This window comes from Hirundo rustica, chromosome 7 (assembly GCF_015227805.2).
Source record: "Hirundo rustica isolate bHirRus1 chromosome 7, bHirRus1.pri.v3, whole genome shotgun sequence".
NCBI classification, from domain to species: Eukaryota; Metazoa; Chordata; class Aves; order Passeriformes; family Hirundinidae; genus Hirundo; species Hirundo rustica.
This window is the reverse complement of record NC_053456.1, coordinates 26,165,100-26,187,503: the sequence shown is the minus strand read 5'-3', so window position 1 is coordinate 26,187,503 and position 22,404 is coordinate 26,165,100. Positions and strand designations below refer to the sequence as shown.

At 48.7% G+C, this 22,404-nt stretch overlaps 2 protein-coding genes across 2 annotated transcripts in view; one reads left to right on the top strand and one right to left on the bottom strand.

Moving 5' to 3' along the window:
* Window positions 1-2,930: 2,930 nt before the first annotated feature.
* On the top strand, window positions 2,931-6,072 carry FZD5 (frizzled class receptor 5). The gene has a single exon (XM_040069842.2). It carries the CDS (start codon window positions 2,940-2,942, stop codon window positions 4,686-4,688), a length of 1,749 nt encoding a protein of 582 aa, XP_039925776.1. The 5' UTR covers window positions 2,931-2,939; the 3' UTR covers window positions 4,689-6,072.
* A 4,553-nt stretch (window positions 6,073-10,625) lies between these two features.
* Window positions 10,626-22,404, bottom strand: part of CCNYL1 (cyclin Y like 1) — a 32,541-nt gene continuing 20,762 nt past the window's right edge. Inside the window, exons 7-10 of the mRNA XM_040069409.2 lie at window positions 21,772-21,891; window positions 19,641-19,807; window positions 15,126-15,288; window positions 10,626-12,346 (exon numbers count right to left, since the gene is read on the bottom strand). Coding sequence (XP_039925343.1) covers window positions 12,230-12,346; window positions 15,126-15,288; window positions 19,641-19,807; window positions 21,772-21,891 — 567 coding nt within the window. The 3' untranslated portion in view covers window positions 10,626-12,229. The remainder of the gene's footprint in view (window positions 12,347-15,125; window positions 15,289-19,640; window positions 19,808-21,771; window positions 21,892-22,404) is intronic.

Below are 22,404 nucleotides of genomic sequence, written 5' to 3'. Positions count from 1 at the left end.
GAAGTCTTTTAAAAGTCATGGTATCCTTCATAAAAGCAATTTGTCCAGGTAAACAGTGTACCCTGACAATCAGCAGTGCGAGAACCAAATACAGAAATATTTATCACCTTTTTACTTTCTGCTTCTCCCAGGAACTGCTGCATCCCAGCTGAAAGCGCCTCAGTGGGTGGAAGGTGTTTCTGTGAGGACACGTATTTTCAGTCCATGCCTGTATCCTCTGGGCTGGAGCCAGGAGCAGGGATTAGAGGAGCTCCCAAGCAGAGCTGTTTAGCATGGTGGATCTTCATGGACACTCCTGCACATGGATAAAAGGTAAAGCGATTTTTAATAATTGAAGAGTTTTTTAACTAGGAAAGCATTTTCTTTGGGCCAGGAAATACTTCCTTTTTTGTCTGCAGAGTTTGACACAGTAAATTTTGTGCAGGCACATCTTCTGTTACTATTAGTGCTGGATGCACATAAAGCACTGTACTCTTGTACTGAAGAGATGAGTAACAAACCTATCAACTGCACTTGCACTTATGCCATATTTAATCCTGCTCTGGTTGTTCTGCTACATATTCATAAAAAAACAAAAGGGAAACAGAGCAAGCCAACAGATGTCTACCTGGCTCTTAATTGGATTTTATGTGTCCCCAGTGTAGCAAATGCAGCATTATTTACAGCCAGGCTCTAAGAATTAGATATATCTGGAGGAGTGGCAAAACCCGAACCAGGCTACAAGAGTTGATAGATTAACCGAAATGAAGAGCTGCCCCATTTTCCCCTTCTTATCTTCTCCCTTCCCACTTATGTACTCATTCCCCATTGTGTGTCAAATCAAACTAAGATATTGCCCAAGAGAATGCTTATAAAAATGAAAAATGCCAACAAAAAAGGGAATTTCTGCTCTTATGGAGCTTCATCAGCATTTTCTAATTGTACAGCAATGAAGATAATAAAAAGGCTGCCCTCTGCTCTCAGCTATAATTTGGATAATCAACTGACAGCCATAATGAAACTGTCTATGATTGCTTTCTGCTGGGCTGCTAGTTCACAGAAACTCATTGTTGGGGAGAATTAAAAATTATGACTCCTGCTATGAGGATATGCCACTGTCTTCCAAAGGAATATGTGACTTATAATTTTCTTCTGTATAGCTCTATTACAGGGAAAACTTAGAGCATAAAGCAAAGAGGTATCAGGATGTCAGACTTTTTTTTTTTTTTTTTTTTTTTTTTTTTTTTTAAATGTTGTTAAGCATCAAAGTTGGCAGTGCCAAGTAATATGCATGCCTAGGCTGGGTGCATGTGGATTTCAGGGGTGGTCATGAGGTTCCTGGCCTTAAAATCCCTGCTGACTTTGGCCATCAGCAGTCAGTGCTCTGCCTGTGGGTACATCAGCCACTGCCTCAGAGCAATGAGCAAGCCAGGTTTTACTTCTGGGAGGTTGGCAGGAGCTAAGTCATGCTTTGAGTCTTTGTTTTGTGGGCTCTGGGTGCAGTTAGAGGTATTTTGGGTGCTGATCAGGCTTTGCAGCATCAGGCTTTGAATGCAAGCTGTCTGTATCTGTGGTGTGCTGTGGGTATGTGTTGACCAGCAGATCCAGGCTGGATGCAAGTGCTCTGGTCCAAATTGCCCTTCCATCCGCATCCACTGAGGTGGAGTGAGTAGCTCCTGTGCAAGGGCTTGGGAGCAGCCTTCTGCCTTGACCAGAATAGGGCTGTGCCATAGCAGCTGCACTCTGTGCCCCCGAAGCTGGCTTCTGAAGCAGGTCTGTTCCCCTGTGCGCCCCGAACGTGCCGGGGGCATCAGGGAAGCGTTTGAAAATCAGGCTGGCAATTTCGGTGTTTACGAATGCATGGACTGGAGGATTGGAATTCCTGGCAGCTGAGCGTGACCGCCTCGGTGGCCCTGGCAGGAGCCCGCGGTCCCAGGGCGCTGGGCAGAGCCCTCTGCCCCGGCACGGTCTCGTCGCTGGTTCGCGTTGCGCTCCAGCGCTCGCCAACCCCCCGGGAGGGGGCTGGAGGAGCGGATGGTGACCGGAATCCGGGGCAGGAGCGCGGTAGCGCAGCTGCCTGCACCCGGGCAGGGGCGGTTTCCCTTCCCGCCGAGGCTCAGCGTTCCGGGGGTCGGGAGCGCTGCCCCAGGGGCAGCCTGGGCGCGGGCAGCGCCGGGAGGCAGCGGCGGTGGATGCTACAGTGCCCCTTGTGCCCGGGCTGATGTGCCAAGGCCGGAGCAAGGCAGATCCGGCCGGGACCCTTTCACGTCTTCCCTTTCCCTACCCAGGGTTTCCCCCCGTTCGTCCCAATCCCGTTACGGCGGGCGAGGCCCCGGCCTCTTCCCGCGAAGAGGGGCCGAAGGGCCCGAGGAGGAAGGGGCGAAGCGGCAGCAGAGCCGCGGGCGCCGCCCGCCCTCCTGCTCCAGCCGCTTGGCTCTCGGCGCCGAGCCGGGGAAGCCGGGCCGGGCCGTCGCGGCCCTGGCGGGGCGGAGGGTCCCGGGTCTCGGGAGGGGCACGGCGGGCAAGAGGGGAAGGAGATGCACAGACGCGGAGCAGCAGCGGTTTGGCAGCACCGTCATCTGCTCGCTTCGCCGCCTGTCCCCGGGCCGCCGCAGGACTCCGAGCGCCGGCGGACGGGGACCCGGCGGGACGCGTCCCGCAGCGTGGGCCGGGGCAGCGCGGCGTTGCTCCGCCGCGGGACTCGGTGCCCGGCGTGGGGGCGGCGGCGGGGAGCCCCGGCGGGGCGGGGCCGAGGCGCGGGCGGTCCCGGGGCGGTCCCGGGGCGGTCCCGGGGCGGGGCGCGGGCGCGGCGCGGAGCGGGGCCGCCCGCCCGCCCCAGAGCGCAGGTGGCGGCGGCGGCGGCGGTCGGGATCCCGGTCTCGCTCCCGGCGGGGCCCCGCTCCCGGAGCGGAGGCGGCAGGCGCCCGGGACATGCGGCGGCGGTAGGACGCGCGGCGGCGATGGGCGGCCGGGGGCTGCCGGTGCCGCTGCTGCTGGGGCTGCCGCTGCTGCTGGGGCTGCCGCTGCTGCTGGGGCTGCCGGCGGCGGGGCGCGCCGCCTCCAAGGCGCTGGTGTGCCAGGAGATCACGGTGCCGATGTGCAAGGGCATCGGCTACAACCTCACCTACATGCCCAACCAGTTCAACCACGACACGCAGGACGAGGCCGGGCTGGAGGTGCACCAGTTCTGGCCGCTGGTGGAGATCCAGTGCTCCCCGGACCTGCGCTTCTTCCTCTGCAGCATGTACACCCCCATCTGCCTGTCCGACTACACGAAGCCGCTGCCCCCCTGCCGCTCCGTCTGCGAGCGGGCCAAGGCCGGCTGCTCGCCCATCATGCAGCAGTACGGCTTCGCCTGGCCCGAGAGGATGAACTGCGACAGGCTGCCGGTGCTGGGGGACACCGAGGTGCTTTGCATGGGATACAACCACACGGAAGCCACCACCCTGCCGCCTTTCTTTGGGAAGCCCACGCGCCCTGCCAAGGACATGGCCAAAAACCTGACGCCGCTCGACGGGCAGCGCCTCTCAGGGCTGGACTGTGGTCAGACTTGCAAGTGCAAAGCGCCCCTGATCCCCATCTCCAAGGAGTCCCATCCGCTGTACAACCGCATCAGGACTGGGAAGGTACTCAACTGCGCCATCCCCTGCTACCAGCCCTACTTTACCCAGGATGAGAAGACCTTCGCTACCTTCTGGATCGGCCTCTGGTCCATCCTCTGCTTCCTCTCCACCTCAACCACCGTGGCCACCTTCCTCATTGACATGGAGCGCTTCAAGTATCCTGAGCGCCCCATCATCTTCCTCTCTGCCTGCTACCTCTTCGTCTCCCTGGGCTACATTGTGCGGCTGGTGGCAGGGCACGCCAATGTGGCTTGCAACCCTGAGCACCACCACATCCATTACGAGACCACAGGCCCCGCTCTCTGCACCGTGGTTTTCCTTCTCCTCTACTTCTTTGGCATGGCCAGCTCCATCTGGTGGGTCATCCTGTCCCTCACCTGGTTCCTGGCAGCTGGCATGAAGTGGGGCAATGAGGCCATCGCTAGCTACTCGCAGTACTTCCACCTGGCTGCCTGGCTCATCCCCAGTGCCAAATCCATCGCCGTACTGGCGCTGAGCTCTGTGGACGGTGATCCGGTGGCCGGGGTTTGCTACGTGGGCAACCAGAGCCTGGAGAATCTGCGGGGCTTTGTGCTGGCACCGCTAGTGGTTTATCTCTTCACCGGCAGCCTCTTCCTGCTGGCTGGCTTCGTCTCGCTCTTTCGCATCCGCAGCGTGATCAAGCAGGGCGGCACCAAAACCGACAAGCTGGAGAAGCTGATGATCCGCATCGGCATCTTCACCGTGCTCTACACTGTGCCTGCCACCATTGTCATTGCCTGCTACATCTACGAGCAGCACAACCGGGAGGCCTGGGAGCAGGCACAGAACTGCTCCTGCCTGGGGGACCCTCACCGTCCCAAGCCTGACTATGCTGTCTTCATGCTCAAGTACTTCATGTGCCTTGTGGTGGGGATCACCTCCGGCGTTTGGATCTGGTCTGGCAAGACGCTCGAGTCCTGGAGGCGCTTCACCACCCGCTGCTGCCGGGCCAGGAAGCCCGCGGGCGCCTCTGTGTACGGCGAGGCCAGCCCGGCCCTGGTGGGCAGGACGGTACTGCCCAGCATGGCCTCCTACCACAAGCAGGTCCCGCTGTCCCACGTGTGACCGGAGGGAGCCTCGGTGACCCCAGCCGCAGGGAGAAGAGGGTTGCGAAGACCCTGGGCCACGGAAGAGGGGGTGACAGCTGGGCCACCCCCGGCATCTTCGGCCCCACCGTGGTGGCGCTGCCTGGGACCATGGGCATGGAGCAGCTGCAGCCCCATGCAGGGCAGGGGGAGTGCTGCCAGCTACGTGGGGACGGAGGGACAGGGAGGCCTGGAGCCTGGCACTGCCATATATGCCCCATTTGGGGTCCCACATCCTAGCTGGCATTCTGGGATGCTGCTGCCTGTGGGCCAGTAAGGTGGCAATAGCTCTCAAGCACTGATTTGTGTCCCGCAAGGAGCCTCTGGGCAGGTCTTGCTGGTGCTGGGGTGAAAGGCAGAGCTGTAGCAGACAGGGCAGATGGTGGCCCCCCACCCCAGGTAGGGGCTGGCACTGCCACAGAGCCCCTCGTTAAAGCCCAGAGAGTGGGTCAAGGAGAGCTGGCAGGGAGTGCTGCCTCCCTGGGTGCCCTGGAGAGAGCAGGAGACAGCCCTCAGTGCTCCCAGAGCCCTCAGGCACAGCTGCATATCGAAGAGGAGAAGGCTGGGAGCCCTGGTGTGAGGCAGCCACTGGCCCTGCTCAGGCAGCAGCACACTGAGCAGGAGGGGTGGAGCTGCACGGGCCGGGGGCTTCATGGGCAGTGGCAGTGCAGGAGGAAGGGGCCGTGGAGACGATCTGCCACAGGGACAGGGTCCCAGCTGCGTGCAGTGCAGGCAGGGACCAGGTGATCCCCTGCGGTCCCTTCTGCCCTGGGCAAGCACATCTGGCTCCCTCCAGCCAGGGGCTCAGGCCTGGGCAGGAGCTGGCTCCGGTGGGCTCAGCTGGGTGGCACCGGTGGTGGTGCTCTGCGATGGGCAGCCAGCTCCACTGCCCACGGACACTCATCCCGGGGAACCGAGGGGCTGCGCAAGGGGCCGTGTGGGCAGCGAGGCTGCCAGCCCAGCACGGGGCTTGCAAGGAGCTCTGGCACCGAGAGCGGGGCTCTCCTGAGCTGCCCTGGAAAGGGTCGGTGCTGCTCGTGCCTCTCGCCTCTACAGTGGGGTGAGTTCCATCTCCCTGTGTCCTGCCTGCCAGCTGTGGCGTGTGGCACAGCAGCTGAGCGTGGCACAACCAACCCTAAAAGGGTGTTTGTACCCCTGCAGTGAGCAGTGGGGGTGCCCCAGGTGGGCAGCACGCTGTTTTTCCTGAGCAGCAGCTGGGTTTTGCAGTCGGCTTCAATATTGTTGCTGCTTTTTTCAAAGCTGTGCCTCTGCTAGAGAGAGTACCAGGTTTGAGAGGGAGCAGTTAATGTAGGGAAACTTAGCAGAGCACTCGTACCTCTTTTCCTCCAGCTTCCCAAGCGTTTTTCACTTCCCTGGATCAGACAGCAGTTGAGCACTGACAGAACCATTGCCTGGCATTAAGCAGTGGTGACAGCTGGGTTTCAGTAAGTAGAATAATGGTGGTGGGGGGTTGTTGTCACTAAATGCAGCCAGGGTAAGGGGCTCCAGCTGTGGCACAGGATGAGGTTGGCTGCCTCTGGCTTCAGGCCACTTGTGAAAGCACCTGCATTTTAATTTATTTTTTTTCCCTGCCCTAAGCAGTGGTGATGTATGTAACTACCCAGCCATTACTGGAGTCCTTTTTGCCCTCTTTCAAGCATGGCACTGTGACCCAGCTGCTCAAGCACTGGAGAACAACTGCTGGCTTTGCTCCTGCAGGACTGCAAGGATCTGAGGCTGTTCTTAACACCTGTGGACCACTTCAGTCAAAAGGTTTCCACCTCATTTTAAAAGGAAAACCTGGGAAGTGAGGGAACACCCAAGTGGCACGTCTCTGGATAAAGGTACTGCATGAGTGTCTCTGGGGTGCTCTGGATAGAGAAGACAGAGGTGCAAGGATGGAGGGCTCACCAGGGGCTGTTCAGCTGCACCCATCCACACTCTCGCTTTAGGGCTCACCCCCTTCTGCATGTTGGAGTGCTTTATTGTGGACAGAATTGCACCATATTGTGTTACAACTGTAAATAGTTGTATTATAGCCTAATTTGTACATACAGGAGCCGTAGTGACCTTTGATACAGGTTAGGGACAGGTGTGTTCTCAGCAGTGAGGCAGGTCAGGCGCAGAGACGCTGTGGGTAGTCTCGTGCTGCAATCCAGGGCATTAAATGATTCCAGCCTCCTCCAGTCTGCACCTTGCTGGACTCCTCTCTCTATATAGTGCCTTTTGTAGATACAGCTAAACACACATCACGCAATACAATGAACAAAACCGTGTCGAGGGTGGTATTTTGCTGTTTTTGTTTTTTCCAAAGTGCAACTGACTGTGTTGAGAAATCCAAGATTAGCTACAAGCCGTTGCCTATTGAAAAATATAAGAGCTTTGATCTAATGGTAGGGTAATACAATCAACTCGTGTTTGAGCCTGGCTTGTCAGCAACAAGTGGCAGGAGGGGGGAAGGAGCCGTTGCCGTGTGCCCTGTCTGCTGTAGCCAATTTACATGTTGGGTTTTGCCTCTTCCGTTACCGATGCTGTTCAATGTTGCTTAAATAACTGTACTATATTATGTGAAAAGCTGAAGAAATTTTATTCAAAGAGAAGTATCAACATTAGTTATTTATGAGGATAAAAAAATAGTGTGTCTTGTTTCCTGCTTCTGTTAGACTGTCTTTTACCTTAAAAGCTTCCCTGTCATGGGGAGGGGGAGGCGTGTGCTGGAGGGCCACGCAGGGCTCTTATCACTGGGCGTCGTGGGGAACTGGTGAGGCAGCTCCGTTGTGTGGCACAGGAGTAGCACGTTCCGTGTGCACGGAGCCCACGCAGCGCTGCCCTTGGCACGGGGGATGGCACCCATGCGTGCCCTCAGCGCCGGCGTGCCTGGGCTGGGTGGTGCTGTCAGGCTCTGCCCTGAGCTGGGTTCTGCGCTCGGGGGCGGCCGTGCCGGCTGTGCCCGTGACTGCGCTGACAGCGCCTTCCCTGATGGGCCAAGGTCACGCCTCGCTGCTAAAGAGGGTTAACTATCAACCTTTATTGACGTTCTGCAGTTTGCACAGTATGTGTCCCTTGCCCTGTGCAGAGACCAGGCCCTGAAGAGGTGCCCTTTGGTACTCCTAAGGCCAAGCAGATGACAGCTCCACAGCAAGCAGGACGCTGCACACCGGCCCATTTGGGTGGCCGTGTTGCCATCTGCTGTGTGACCTCTCCTGTTGAGAGGAGCACTTGGGGAGGGACAGCAAGGGGTTAAGGCTGGCTCCGTGGTGACTAATGGTGCAGGACTCTGCTATCTAGTTAGGTGTGTAGGCACACACCAGGTCCCACCAGATAGGATCTCTTACCTGGAAGCAGCATTCCAGCACCCAGTGATAAACCTGACAGTCCTACGGCCTGACTCACCTGATGCTGCAGGGATCTGCCGCCCCATGTTCAAGTACAGGCAAAACACACCATTGGGGCTGACCCTGTCGCTTGAAGGGCAGCAGCTTTGGGGTGTGGAGGGGCCGTGAACCATTTCAGCATCAAGTTCTTCTCAAGGAGCTGTGGACACTCACAGCCTGCTCCCGGAAGTAACTCCAGCACCTTGCTGGCAGCCTTGTCATTCCTGCCTGCCAGGAAGCTGTTGCGTCCTCAGCTCCGCAGTAAACAGGAGTTTGGCAGCACTGCCATCCACCGCCTACCTCAAGCCACTGTTTCCAGGGATGGGCCTTTCCTGGAGGCAGCTCGTGAATCACCTGCAGGACTCTGTGCCCGTGAGCACACACGTGACCCCGCACAGCTGGCCCAGTGCTTGTGCCCCTGTCTTCTCCAGGCTCCACTTGGTCAACTTCAGCCACCCTCGAGGCAGTCACCGGCTCCCCTGGGGCTGCATGCTGCAAATGCAGCACAAGTTCAGGCTGGGTGGCATGGGGAATGACAGCGTCTGAGAGCATGGGGACCATGTGGCTCTTCAAATAGGTTTTAATGTCATAGATCAGCAGCCAAAGTGGTTATTTCACCTGGAAAATGCCTTGTCTGTGAAGGCAGCCTGAGACTTTCCTCATCCTAAGACAAACAGGCCCATGCTCTGCCATTTAAGTGCTCTTTTGCCGGTCCATTGGGGGGTGGGCGTTAGTAAGGGCACTACAGTCACTTTGGCAGCACCCTGAAATTCACTCTTATTTGGTGCAAGGATAGTTTTCCCAGGTAACGATACGGAATGCCCGTCCTATGTCACTGTCCTGCACTACGGGAAATCCCAGGACAGGGGCTGCAGCCTGCCCAGTGCTGAGCTCTGAATGGAGCAGCTCACCCTGCCCTGAGCACTCCTGCCAACCTCCTGTGCAAGCTCTTGCCTCAATAGCTCTCCCGTCCAATTCTGCTTGCTCAGGGTATGCTTGACACCTATACTCTTATCCAGGAGCAGCGGTCTTGACATTTATTCCATCCCTCAAGTGCCTGTCCTCTTAACTGCCAAACCCAAACTGAAGTAGTTCTCGTAAAATTTCCTTGGAAACAAAATACACAGTCCCTGTACACAAAGGGAAGGGGCTGCTGGAGCCCAAGGGCATCTCGTAGCCCACAGACACCTCCATGGCCTCCTGCCCCTGCTGACTGCTAACACACGCTGCTCCTGCTAGTCTGGCTGGTGCTCACATCACTCTGGCTGGGCCATAACACAGCTATTGTCTCTGCAAACAGCATTTACTGCCAGATGGGGAGTGCTACCCTGGAACCGAAAGCAGGTCACCTCAACATAGATTAAATATTATTCAGCTGTTGGGTTAATAATTTATAATATATATAATAAAATATATAATTTATATTATATAATCCTATAGCCAGTTGCTCTTCCCTGGGAGGAGAGGTAGGTAACAGTCTCTGTAATTCCAGTATTCTGACCACGATTGTAATTTTTATTCTGCCTCTTTGAGAAAAGTGTTGCCAGCATATAGAGTAGTGCAAATTGGAGGGCATTTCCCCTTCACAGTTCACTGTCCAGCAGAACCACCTAAATGCAATTCCTTCTGAAACACTATTATAGCCCAGCACTTCAAAAGGGAGCTGTATGGTTTACGTGTTATTGTTTAGCTAAGAAATACACTAGCTGTGTTTTCCACAGTCTAACTCTCTTAGGGGTACCAGAACAGTAAATGGAATTGCTATTTTTTCCCTCTTAAGAATCTGAGTTGGTGTTCAGGCCTGCTTAGTATCTTCTGAACAGATCAAAATCCCATTGATAATATGCTCTGGGATACAGTAAAACTAAAGCCAGGTAATATTCAAAGCAAAATTAGGTTCCTAACAGCTGTCTCCTGCAGGATGTATTGCAGAAACAGCCATCAGCTTGAGATGTCATTCACCTGCCATCCAGACAGCAGGAAGAGTCTCCATCTCATCTGGCAACAAAGGGGAAGGAGTGCCCCCAGTCTCTGCTGAGCGGCTCACGGTGAGTGGCTGCTTTTGGAGCAGCCCCACAGCAGAGTGCACCAGACCGATCCCACACTGCACCTGGCGGTGCTGAGGGAGCTAAAGCTCGTTAGCAATTAGGTCACAAGTCAATCCAGGAGCTGGTCACTTGTAGATTCCAATTTAGTGCTCCTCAAGGGAGGACTTAAAAACCATCAAATTGCCTCGAGAGAGACTGACCCTACTTAAAGACCATTGAAGTGCAAAGAAACTGTCAGTGAGTGGTTTATTTGAGCAGGCCGAGTCAAGTTCTAATTCCAAAGAGCATGTGGGAAGATCTGGGCAGCTGTGCAGGGCTGCACCCCTCCCAGGACTCTGCTGCCAGCCCATGGGGACCAAATGAAGGTGAGAGGCTGGTGTGGGAATGGAGAGGCCTTAACACACACCACTGGGGTTTCTCTTTTTTTTTTTTTTTTCCTTTTTTGAGGGGCGGTGGAATCCAATAGCTGTACAGAACACACCCTTCACCTTTCACTTTAATTAAAATAGAGTTTATTAGCTTTTCTTTTAATACAAACATGAGAAAGGAAAACCACCTGAAGATGTAGTGTTATTTTCAATATTGACTTGTGATCAATACCTGAAGTGCCAAGTTCCGTGGGTTTGGGAGCTGTATGCAGCATTTGAGCAGCTGAGTGCAGCCACACTGAGTGATGATGGCACTCACACAGCCCCACTCCCAAAGGCAGATGGACTCGTTGTTCAGTGTAAGTTTGTGGGCCTTGGCTGTAAAAGAAAGTGCACAAAACCCGTGTCATTCGGAGGGAGATCTGCTCCTAGGACACTGCCTAGAACCTATTTGGATCCAAAAAGGGAAGATGCTAGAAAGACTTGTAACAGGAACAGTCTAATAATACTTATCCTGTTTAGAGTTCAGTTTCAGAGCTTGAAAGTAAGCTCTGTTCCAAGGTGTCAGAAAGAGCAAACCCCAAGCCTCTAGAGCAGTTGCACAAGGTAAAATTCACTTTGGAAAAAAAAAAAAAACAACAAGGTTTTAGAAAGCCTTTTGATAATTCTCACTTGAACACAGTATTTTTCCATCTACCTTGATAGGTAGTCCAGGATTCTCAAACTCATTATTGTCTCATTATGAATGTAACTTCCTCCCAGGAAACTGAAACCCAAGGAGAGCCAGATGGATGCACAATATCAGCTTTAGGAACTCACTGTATATAGCACAAGAGATCTGCAGTAGAACTCAGAGAAGCAGTGCTGCACACACGCCATTCACCACTGGATTGCTACACTGTTTGGGATGGTGATGATGTTTCCAGACCAACTTTTTCATTCAATGCCTCAGAAAAATACACAGATTACATCTCTTCCAGAGCAATATAAGTATTAGAAAATGAGAGAAGCACCATAATTCACAAGAAATGCAGCATGGACCCTATACATTTTAACAATATATAAAACCGTATCTCTGCCCCCAGTCAAAACATTCAAAGTCTTTTGACAATCTTTAATGGAGTGAAGTTGTGGGTGCAGAGATGGAATTCCTTCCTGCTGGGCAGCTTCTTGGTATGAACACATCACCAATAATAGCAGCTTTTAGTAGCCAAACCAGGGAAAAGCCATCAACACGTGTCTATGCTACTGTTTTCAGCTCCAGAGTGGCTTTATACTTTTAAGAGTCCCACGTGTTGTTTTTGTTAACACTGCATTGACCTGAAATACAAATGCAGCGAGACTCTGGATGACGGAGGAGAGGAGGGAAGAACATAGTACTATAGTCATGTGGTTAGTGTTTAAATTCTAAAATTTAAAACTACTTATTATTAAAAACCTCGAGAGTTCACAGCTATAGGCCTACATAGTAAGCAAACATCTGTGGGGGAGAGAAGGAGACAAGTTTGTTTTTGCACCTCTGGATACATTAGAAGGAGGAGAGAGTCGATTTGACAAAGGTCTTGTCTTTTGCACCAAGTACGTTCCTCAGGCTCTGGGCTCCCTCGGCTGATGGGCTCTCCTCGCTTCCCCTTGCTGGAAGACACCATCACCGCCGGCTGTGTGCATGGAGTGGTGGATTCCTGCGCTTGGCGTGGCTGCGGGTTCCTGGTGCTGCACCTTGCTCTCTCCTCAGGAGAGGATGGCATTAGAACGGCGGATACCAACTAAGTTATCAGCACTGAAAGATCGTCTCATAGCAGCTTTTGACAAGTCTTTGTATTTGTCTTCACACAGCCGGGAGATTGCCTGGACACCACAGACACGCACAGAATGAAAAGGCCGCATTAGGAAAGTTTGAACGTGCCAAGGGAGCTTTACAAGCGCAGGAACAGCAGCTCGGGTGCTCTGCAGCAGTGACACTCCTGGCTTTTACCCAGAATGACAATAAATAAGGACTGCTCAGGAGGGGAGGTAGTAATGGGGTCTGTCCCCAGGTCAACATGAACCCCAGCCATCAGAAAGGCAGACCTAAAGAAGGTGAATGGCTTCCATGTGCCAGCATCTTCTTTGTTTTACTAGTCTCTCTATCTAATGAAAAACTTGGCTCCATTTCAGACTTAAGTTTGTGGAAGTTATGTTGAAAATCACCTCTAGTAGCGGGGTCTGGTGCACACAGCAGCACAAAAATGTTATTTTAGCAGTGCAGAAATGCACACAGGCATTTCTCTGAGAGAAAAGGCTCAAGCTGTAAAGGTTTCTGCGCTCCCTTGGGCACCTTACCCTTGGCCACTCAGGGCAAGCAAGCCAAGAAAATTAATTTCTATTAGGGTGTCTGTCTACACCCTCACTCCTAACATATTCTTTTTTACCAGGATCACCCCCATGAGCTGAGAAGGGAGGGCAGCCATGGTACTTTACTATGGCAATTAAGTATTAGCACGTGTAGACAATCTAGTGTTGAATTGCTTTTTCATCCATTTATTGGCTTGCTTCTGCCCTGCTTTATCTGTCTATTCTAGTAACAACCCCAATTATTTAAATCCTAATAACACAATTGTCAAAAAAAACACTGTGTCTCCTCCCCTGCAAGGCCTGCTTCTGATTGGAGCTTTCAGGCATTATCAGTGCAAATTAATAAGGATACCTGTAATAAAAAAGTTGAACTGAATTTCAACCCTGAACATTTACTTCCATTAATAATTTACCACCTATCACCAGATGAACTTTCAGAGTCCTGTGATCAGCTACAAGCCTACACCTTCCCTTTAAGGCAGCACCCATTCAGCACAGCCCAGTGTTCTGCAAGTTCAAAAGGTGAAAAGCACTCTGAGCATGAATAAAGTCCTAAGTGTATTTTAAAATAATTATTTACATTTATTTCTGCCGACCTTCTGGAGGCATGCATTTGGCTCAAGAGTGGCATTCTTTGAGACACTGGCGGCATGAGCTCCTGGTGCAAGACCAGGCAGACTCTCCATCCTGCTTTAATGCTAGCACATCAATCACACTGCAACCTGTGTTGACATATTTAGCCCCAGCTGCCCATATGGTGTAAATCAGTTTTCAGTTTCTGGAATTCACTAATTCCCTGCTCTATACAGGCTCCTATCAGCTGCTTATGTACCTCTAACCAAAAGGCAGAATTAAAAATTTTACCGAATAGTCTAAATATTTATCACATTTTAGAATTAAACCCCAAAATGTCCAATATACATGGATTAGTAAGTGCATGATAGCAAATTACATACTGTACTGAAAATTACTCTGGTTTTAAATACCAAGCCCTCAGATACTAAGAAAGAAGAAACAAAACAGGCTCACAATCTGTAAATCATCCACTTATGCCCTGGCACTGAGCAGTTCAGTAAACAATTTCCTGTGGACTATGAACTGCCCTACAACCACATTTACAATTAGTGACAGTGTTAGCTTAAAGTGCAAGTAACAAGGGTGAGACAAAGCAGAAGAGCTGCATTGCTTTACTTTAAATAGAGGAATTCATAGGCATATCATACTTATCATTCCAAAGGACCAGGAGGGTTCACACTTAGTCCCGAGGTTGAGGCACTTATGGGACAAAATAAAATCTCTAGCCCTTGTCAGAATTATTGGGGGTGGACAACGGAACAATATAAGCCAAGAATCTGCAGCACACCCCTCTCTGAAAGGGACTATGGTATCAGTGTACACAGGCCCTGTGGTAATGCTTTTGTTGAAAGGTCAACAAAACAACATGCAGAGTCATCAATTAAACCTGGACAGATGAAAGGTTGCATTGATCCAACAAGAAATTTCACTGGGAACCCGGGTAATTGTATATTTTCAAAATGTCTTACAAATCTCCAGCAACTAGGAAGACCGACTCTGCAAAAGCTAAAGCTTTTTAAAGTGAGCCTTCACACCAAGAAGGCTGCAGTGCCTCCTCACAAGGGCAGCCTTTCCCATGGAGCAGAAAGGCACAGTAATCTGCATTTACACTCCTCTGGGCATTCTGAAGGATTCCCAAGAAGGGGCTGTTCTCAAAGTTTATCTTAAAGCAGTGTTTCTCTGGAAAGGTGAGAAGCCACAACTTCTTTCTGCAGCTGCCCCAGACAAATTGTTTATTAAACCATGAGAGCAGTGAGTGCTCCCCCTAAATCTAAAAGCAGCTGTGCAGTGGGATGCAGTGGGAAACCTTCAGCTGGTGATATTTAGACGGATCTGAGTGTGACTGCCTCTAGGTGCTTGGAATACAGACTGTGACTAGGGAAGGACAGACAATCCATTACATATGACACTAATCCTTTCAATCTTAAGTAGCCTAGCTGAACTACGGTTCCCAAAATAACATCCATTTTATTTTGCTATCTGCTAGACTTTTGTAATCTCTTCCAAAACCCTTCCTTTCCTCAGAATTCTAGCTTAGCCTAGGCATGGTTTTAGAAGTGCTAACTGTATTTATAAAGGGGTTAAATTACCCTGCAATACACTAATTTAAAAGCTTTTTAGTTTTTCTAACTGCCACTTAACATGACTAGCAACAGATGCTCTTACTACTCATACAAGACAGAGGAGTCCCCTAATCAGCCACTCTCAGACCATTTACCTCCAGCTTCTGTGCTCTCTCTTTACTGAGAGGCTCCAGCAGAAAGCTCAGGTTATTGTCATCTGCTAGGGAGCGAAGATCAAAGTAGTATTTGGCGTAAACACTGGCAGGAACATTGATATTAAACTGCAGTAGCTCCAAGAAGTGTCTTTCCATCTCGTTCCTGGGAGGCGTAAGGGACAGGAGACAAAGGCAAAAAAAAAAAAAAAAAGATTGTTTTAGCTGGCTGCAAACACTGAAGAGACCTCAAGCTTGTTTTAAACCCAGCAGCTTTGAAACAGGTCACCGAGAGCTCTGCATTATTAGTTTCGAGAGACAGGTCATTCCCTGGTGCTCAAAACAAGGTGCAGCTTTTGAGTCCTGGCACCTCCGGCTCGGCGAGGAAGGCAGTGCCCTGTCGTGCACTCGCTCGGCCGAGCCGGGAGGTTCATTCTTCGGAGTTCCATTAGTGCAGCTGTACAATTCATGCGCCATTCTCACTCTCATACGGCCCCACGCTATAGTGATCAGATGAAAGGAATGATGTATGCTGTTTATTAGCTCTGAAGAACTTGCAGACATTTTCACCAGGCTGATAACAGGAAGGGGGTTTATTGAAGTAGAGGCAGACTAACAAAAGGAGTAGGCAGATCACCACGGCAACAAATGGATCTATGAAGAGCTGCTGCTATTATCTCACAGAAAAAAGCCTCTTGAAGCAACATGGATTCATCTCCAATAAATAAATAAATAAGCAGCATTAGGTGGGAGAAGGAATTTTCTCCTCAATAGCAATAGGCAGGATAACAAAGTACTATGTCAAAGGGCACTGTCCAGTTTTTACTCTCTTGTCTGTTTTCACTGGGCAAAACACTTGGAGGAAAGCGTGGAGAGTGCCATGACACGAAAAAAACTGCTTCAGCTACTGTAATGTGGTCAGCTAAAGCAGAGATATTCTGCAGAGGAAAAACAATGTTTTACAAATTAACCTAGAAAACAACTGGTGGTACCCAAACCGAGCAATTCAGTTCAACACGACAACAGTCCCTACAGGTAGCAGATCTGTTCCAACAGAATTTAGCAGCTGTACGGGCCAACTCTGAATACACCAGAAGATGAGTTGCACCAAGTCAGTGCCAGGGTTGTTACTGCTATTTTGGGAGCTTTTAAAATGGATGCTCTACCTATCAGTGCGGGGGCAAATAAATCAAGGAATCATCTGCGTTGTCCTGTATTGGGTGGTGGGTCTCAATATGAATAGCAGCTTTGTGCTTCTTTCTAGCACAGCAGACTCGAGTATCATTGAACCTAGTGCCAAAATTAATTTCCTGTTCATATGGTCATAAGCCCATAGAAATGTAAATCAGATAATGTTTTGATGATCAGCTGATCAGAGCTTGATTTACCCTGTGAGTAAATGCTCTTCACTGTCCCTTTTGTACTCACCAGGCTAATACATTTTAATTCTGCAAAAATACAATCCTTCATTGGATTAACAAGTCTATTAACAGTGGTTTAAAACCTGGGAAAGCATAATGCCCACGTTTTTTCTGTGCCTTATTTACAAATATATGTGGCCTAAAGAATGAACAGCATGTGTCCCCGTACAAACAATCAAGGCAAGATTAGCAGCTGTACTGTTAATTTTTCAGCAATTATGGATTCAGTCTCATCAAAGCCAGCAAGTTCTGACAAAGGATGACTCCCAAATGTCAACTGAATTTCCTTTGATAGTCTTCCCATCAGAAAGTAAAACAAAACAAACTATCTCCCAAAACCCAAAAGAAAATTGTCTTTTGTTAAAAAACCCCACTTTTGCCTTGGTCAAATAGAAAAGGGCTTGTGATAGAAAAATTAAGATGAACTCTTCAGCTACGTTGAGTAGGATGAGGCAAAGGCAAATGCCCACATGTGGCAATAGCCAGGCCTGGATCTTGCATCCCTTCAGAACCTGAGAGCCCCCAGCTCCTGCCCTATAACAAAGCTGTTGGGGGCTCTGCCAGCAGGAGTTTGGTGGGGAGGAGGTGCACCCGTGCTGCCTTCACAAGGATGCCTGGCTTGTAAGCACACACACAGATTTGCAAGCTGGGTGAGCTAAATCAGCTAGAAAACCTTTTGCCAGTTCCAGTGGTGAAGCCCCTGTGCTTGGCTTGCAGTGCTTCAACAAGAGATCTGTCAGGTTGGTGAGATCATTCTAGACACAGAGAGCCAAGAGGAGGATTCAGAGTTCACAAACAAAACTCCCCACCAGTTCTTGTAGACAGGCTGTTCCTGCAGAGGAATGGCCCACTCAGGGAGCCATACCTGGATGAGTCCTGCCAAGCAGTCTTCAGCTGGGGAGCTGCTGGGATTTTGGGTGGATTTTTTGGCAGCATCGCCAGCTGTCTCCAACATAAGAATGCAACTGTGACTGAAATCCTTGGCCAACTATTTTCTCTCACTAACTCTTGTATTTGGAATACTCACTATCTAATGACTGCAAGTACTAAAACTGACAATAACTATGGTACCAACCGTGAATTGAAAGTAAACTTGTAAACTTATAACGGTTTTGCCAAGTATTTGAAGCAGTTTTCCAAGGTCCCTATAATGGTGATGTTATCCAGCCAAGGAGTGGTGAAGTCTGCCAGCTGGGATGAACATCCTGTGCCACTGTCAGGAAGGGGGTAGAACAGTGTCTGCCCGTACCTAAATTCAAAGGTCTAAGTCATCTCAGATGAGATGGGATTATAAAAATCTCATCCTCAAATTGGAGGGAAAAAAAAAAGCCTAAATGCCTAAATTCCATCTATTTTCCTTACCACCACCACCACTGCTTTGAAAATGCAAGTACTGGCAATTTCAGGAGACCTAGCATTGGCAATAGAGCATAAATATCCTGCTTGTTACAGATATTTTCAGTGCTATCAATTTGATTTGTCCCAAATGGGGCTAGAAGAAGAGACATCAAAAAGAGCAAGATGTACACTCCAGCACTCCTGGCTTTGCTGACCCCACTTCAGCCATCTCAGAATTATTTGCAGCAATGCTTCAAGTATGTTCCTCAGATAGATGAGCACTCGGGGCCAGGCTGAGTGAAGATGGACATTGAATAAAATCACTAATTATGCTTTCCCGAAGCAGGGCTGGTACAGTCCTGAATTTTGAGACAAAGAACTCCCAGGCAAGGGAGAGGTATAAAACAAGTAACAGTGGTTGCTGTTTGAGGTGTGAAATCATTTGAATAATAAAAATTGTTCTGGTCCAGAAAACTCCCTCATTTTTATATATACAGCCCCCCACCTAAAAAGAAGAAAAATATATATTCCTCTTCCTAAAAAGTCCCAAATAAATAATTACTTACTGCATTTTAAACATTAGTTTGGGCTGATCCAAGGTAGAGAGCATGGGGCAAGAACACTGCCCCATGACACAGGCAGTGTCCCAGAGCTGTGTGCAGAGCCCTGCCAGTTCAGTTTGCTCCTGTGCTAGGACTGGCTGTCACTGCATGGCATGGACACATGCTCAGGGCACAGCCCTGGGATTAAACTCAAACATACACAAAGCATGTCATGAAAGCAAGGCCAGAAAGCCTGGTCTTTTAAGCTGGACTTGTATCATTTCTACCTGTGGTAACAAGAGAAATAGGAGAACAAGCTAGCAAATAGAATTAAAACAAAAATGTTGACATTTCAAAGCTCTGAGATAGAACTTTGTGAGAAGGAATTTAACAGAAAACCTAATGGGCCAACTACAGTCCACATAAACACACCTCCAGTCTATAGTATGAGGATGAGTATCTTCCCATACTGCAGAATCTGGCTTAAAGCTGAGTGCAGCAAGAAAAGACAGCAGATTGAAAATTTCTGAAAAACTGAAATTGACATCTAAGACAAAAATACATCTAAGGAACAGCCTTACAAAAACATGCAGTTATAAGACAGAGGACTTTGTTTTCAGCACTGGAGGCACATCTAAGAACCCACCCAGAGAGGATAAAGCTGTCGCAGTAGCTCTGTCTAACACAGGCAACCGCAGCTACCCACATAAACAACTGCCAGCAGCAGCACTAGGAGTTCAGACCTTGAGATGTTTAGGCCTTAACTGGATACACAAGCACAATGAAAGTCACAAGTCAAAATTCTTCAAGTTCTAAAACAGAAAAGGCAGGGGACAAATTTAGTTCACTTTTTTTTTCCTTCTAAAAAACCCTTTTGATAAGACTATAAATTGGGCAGTTTTGTTCCATGGCTCATCACTGAGATAAAGAAGGTAAAGAAAACTAACTTCAAAGTCACTCACACAAGTCATTAAAATTATTAATACAGATTTGTCTCAAAGTAGGGTAATTATCCAAAGTTTCTTGAGGTAAAAAAGAGAATGAGGCCAGACACTAAATATACACCTTACGTATACATCATAGCAATAGAGAGAGATTTTTTCAGCATGATCACAAAAATTGCTGTTTAAAAAACCACAAACAAACAAACAAAAAATCACACACAAAGAAAAACCAAAATCCCCACCAATGTGTATTACCCAAACCGTGCAACTTACATGTCCTCAACAGTAATGTCCTTGAGTATTTGGCAATAATCCACATTCCACACAGCTTGATCATCCCAGACTTTAGAAGCCAGCAGAATAGCTCCTAGGACTATCCTCTTCCAGTTACTAGGGCATATGTCAATCTCTGCATAGGTTAAAAGCCTTTCCAAATAAACCTATAGAAAAAAGAAGGAAACCCCCCCCAATTGTATGTGTGTAATTAAGACCGGGAGCAGAGCCGAGCAGCAAACGTGCCAGACCAGTATCAGTATTTATTTATTACTGTTAAGTGTGTCAACGTAAGTATCAGTGATTACTACTTACACTTAAGAATCTAAATTTTCAGGGGTTACGGGTTCAATTTTTTATGATCCCACAAGAGCTGGACCACCGGGTACAGGAAAGCTGGTGAGGTGTGAGTTCTGAGCAATGAGCACTGCTCCTCCAGGGACTGTCACACTTCACTGGCAGGTTCTCACTGGGCCCTACCTGGATGGCAAATCACTCAACATCACATCAGCCTGTCATCCTGGTTAAGGTTCAGCGCTGGGAGCTTAACAGGAAGTGCTAAAACCTGCACTTGGATCTCTAGTGATGGGACAAAGATGTGTTAATTGCCATCTTTCCACAACCTGAAAGGCCTTTAGGCTATTTCTGTTTTACCCTGTATAGAACAGACTTCAATCCCTTCATCTCCATCAGCAGCAGTTTAGGCAGGGAGACATACTCTAGTCCAAAGATGTGCCTTGGTGTTTTCTCCCGTGAGATCTCAGACCAACTCTAAGATGCTGAATCTATCGCTTCCTTGAAAGTTCTCTACTATTCACACTCCTATAATGATCCATTGTACTAAGTAATATGCACTTTCAAATTTGAACATAAATTGGTTTTAATTTTCTATTCCCTCATCTAAATCTAAGTTTCTAATGTAGCTTCAGACAAATTAGTGGGTAAGGGAAGCTCCACCTATTAAGGTGTAAGGAAAGGATTCATCTTTGTCACCGAGGTTTCCTCATGCTTTCTTCCCATCCTTGTCTTGTGGCCGTCTAATAGCCTAAAGGCGTTCCTATAATAACAGGGCCATCTAGTGGTAAAATTCACTGTAAAAACTAACTCCATTTTTTGTAAACACTTCACAGTTTGCCTAGGGTTAGCTGTCATCTTGTTCTGTCAAAATTGCTTCGATCTGAAAAAGCAAAAACCTCCAACTACTTTCAGAGTTTCGACAGCTTAAATATTCAGCGTTTTTAATTACTCATTTCCTTATTAAAGAGAGTCCTTCAAGCTGGGTTTGCTGAATTGCTGTATTGTCTTTTGGTGACAGTTCTGTTCTACTTTCACACCATTTTTCAGAAAGAAGCCACAATGAAGACTGAAGTTTAGTGTACAAAAAAAAGCCGTTTGAGAGACAGTCTAAAATAGCAATTCTACCTGTTGTGGTTTTTAAATTGCCTTTCATATACATATATAAAAATAAAAATAATCATTGTCATTGATAATTTTTTTAATCCAGCATGCTTTCTGAAATCAAACAGCAAACTGTAATAAGATTATTATCTTAATATTGTTCTTATATTCCAAGTACCTCCATATCACCTGGGGGAAAAAGTTATAGCCGTTTTGGCTTAATTAAAAAAAAAAAAAAGTTTGGTAGAAAGGTGGCAATGATTGAAGGACTTAATAATGAGAAAGATCCTCTCCTAGAGTTCCTATAGGATTGACTCTTGCTCTCTTGAGGCAGTATTACTTGTTCTGGTTAATATGAACTCAAAATTCACACCTTCCCTTCCACACAGCTGAAATACAAAACATCTTTGCGTACGATCTCATCACACCCCACTGTTTACAGCATCCCACCGTTCTGCTCTTCTCAAGCTTCTTCAGCCAGTATGTATTATGAAACAAACAGGGTTTTATTGGGCAAGTAATTAAGCATTACGTATTTATATAAAGAAAAGGAAATTGCCCTTTTATTTAATCACTTCTGTGACTACTTAGAAATCTCTGCTGAACTCACGTGTACTGTGCCTTCATTAATAGGGTTTCACGAGACACTCTTAACTATTTAAATATCAGTTCAGCCCTGTTCTCTTAATGAGGGCAGGGGAAAGTCCTCCAAAAGCTCGAGGGCGCCTCTTACCAGTGTCACTATTGCACATTCCGCTGTCAGCTGTGCGGCGCTGAAGAGCGTCCGGACAAACCGGTAGATGTGCTTGTGGTCAGGGTCATGCTTGTAGTAGTCATCTGGGACTTCTTCCCGCTGCAAGAAAGTTCTTGGAATTACTGGAAATCTGTCTTACTGAACACTGACTCTAAAGAACAGGTTGTTTCTTCTCACCGAGGTGTATAAACCCACTTCCTGTCGCAGAGGCAGAACAGAAGTCTACACTGAAAGAAGCAGCCCTGCAACATTGCAAACATTCCAAACAAAACACACTAGCTTTAGCTGCTGTCTCTCTTCTGAACTCTTGTTTGGTCTCTAGGGCCAACAGGAAAGAGCATGAGCTACCATCACCACTGCAGGTGCTAACTGTTGTCCATGGAACATTTTTCAGACTGAAAGAGATGTTAAAAAAAAAAAAAAGGCTTCTTGCTGCAAGAAAATCACAGGTATATGGGGAAACAATGGCTCCTCAAAAGGCAGAATTAACAGACTTCATGAGGTTCCTCGTCCAGCTGAGGCAGCGCTGAAGAACACGTGGCAATAATTCTGTCACAGGTAGAACTCGAAGGTGGTTGACACTGTCTTCATAGGACTCATTCATGACGAATT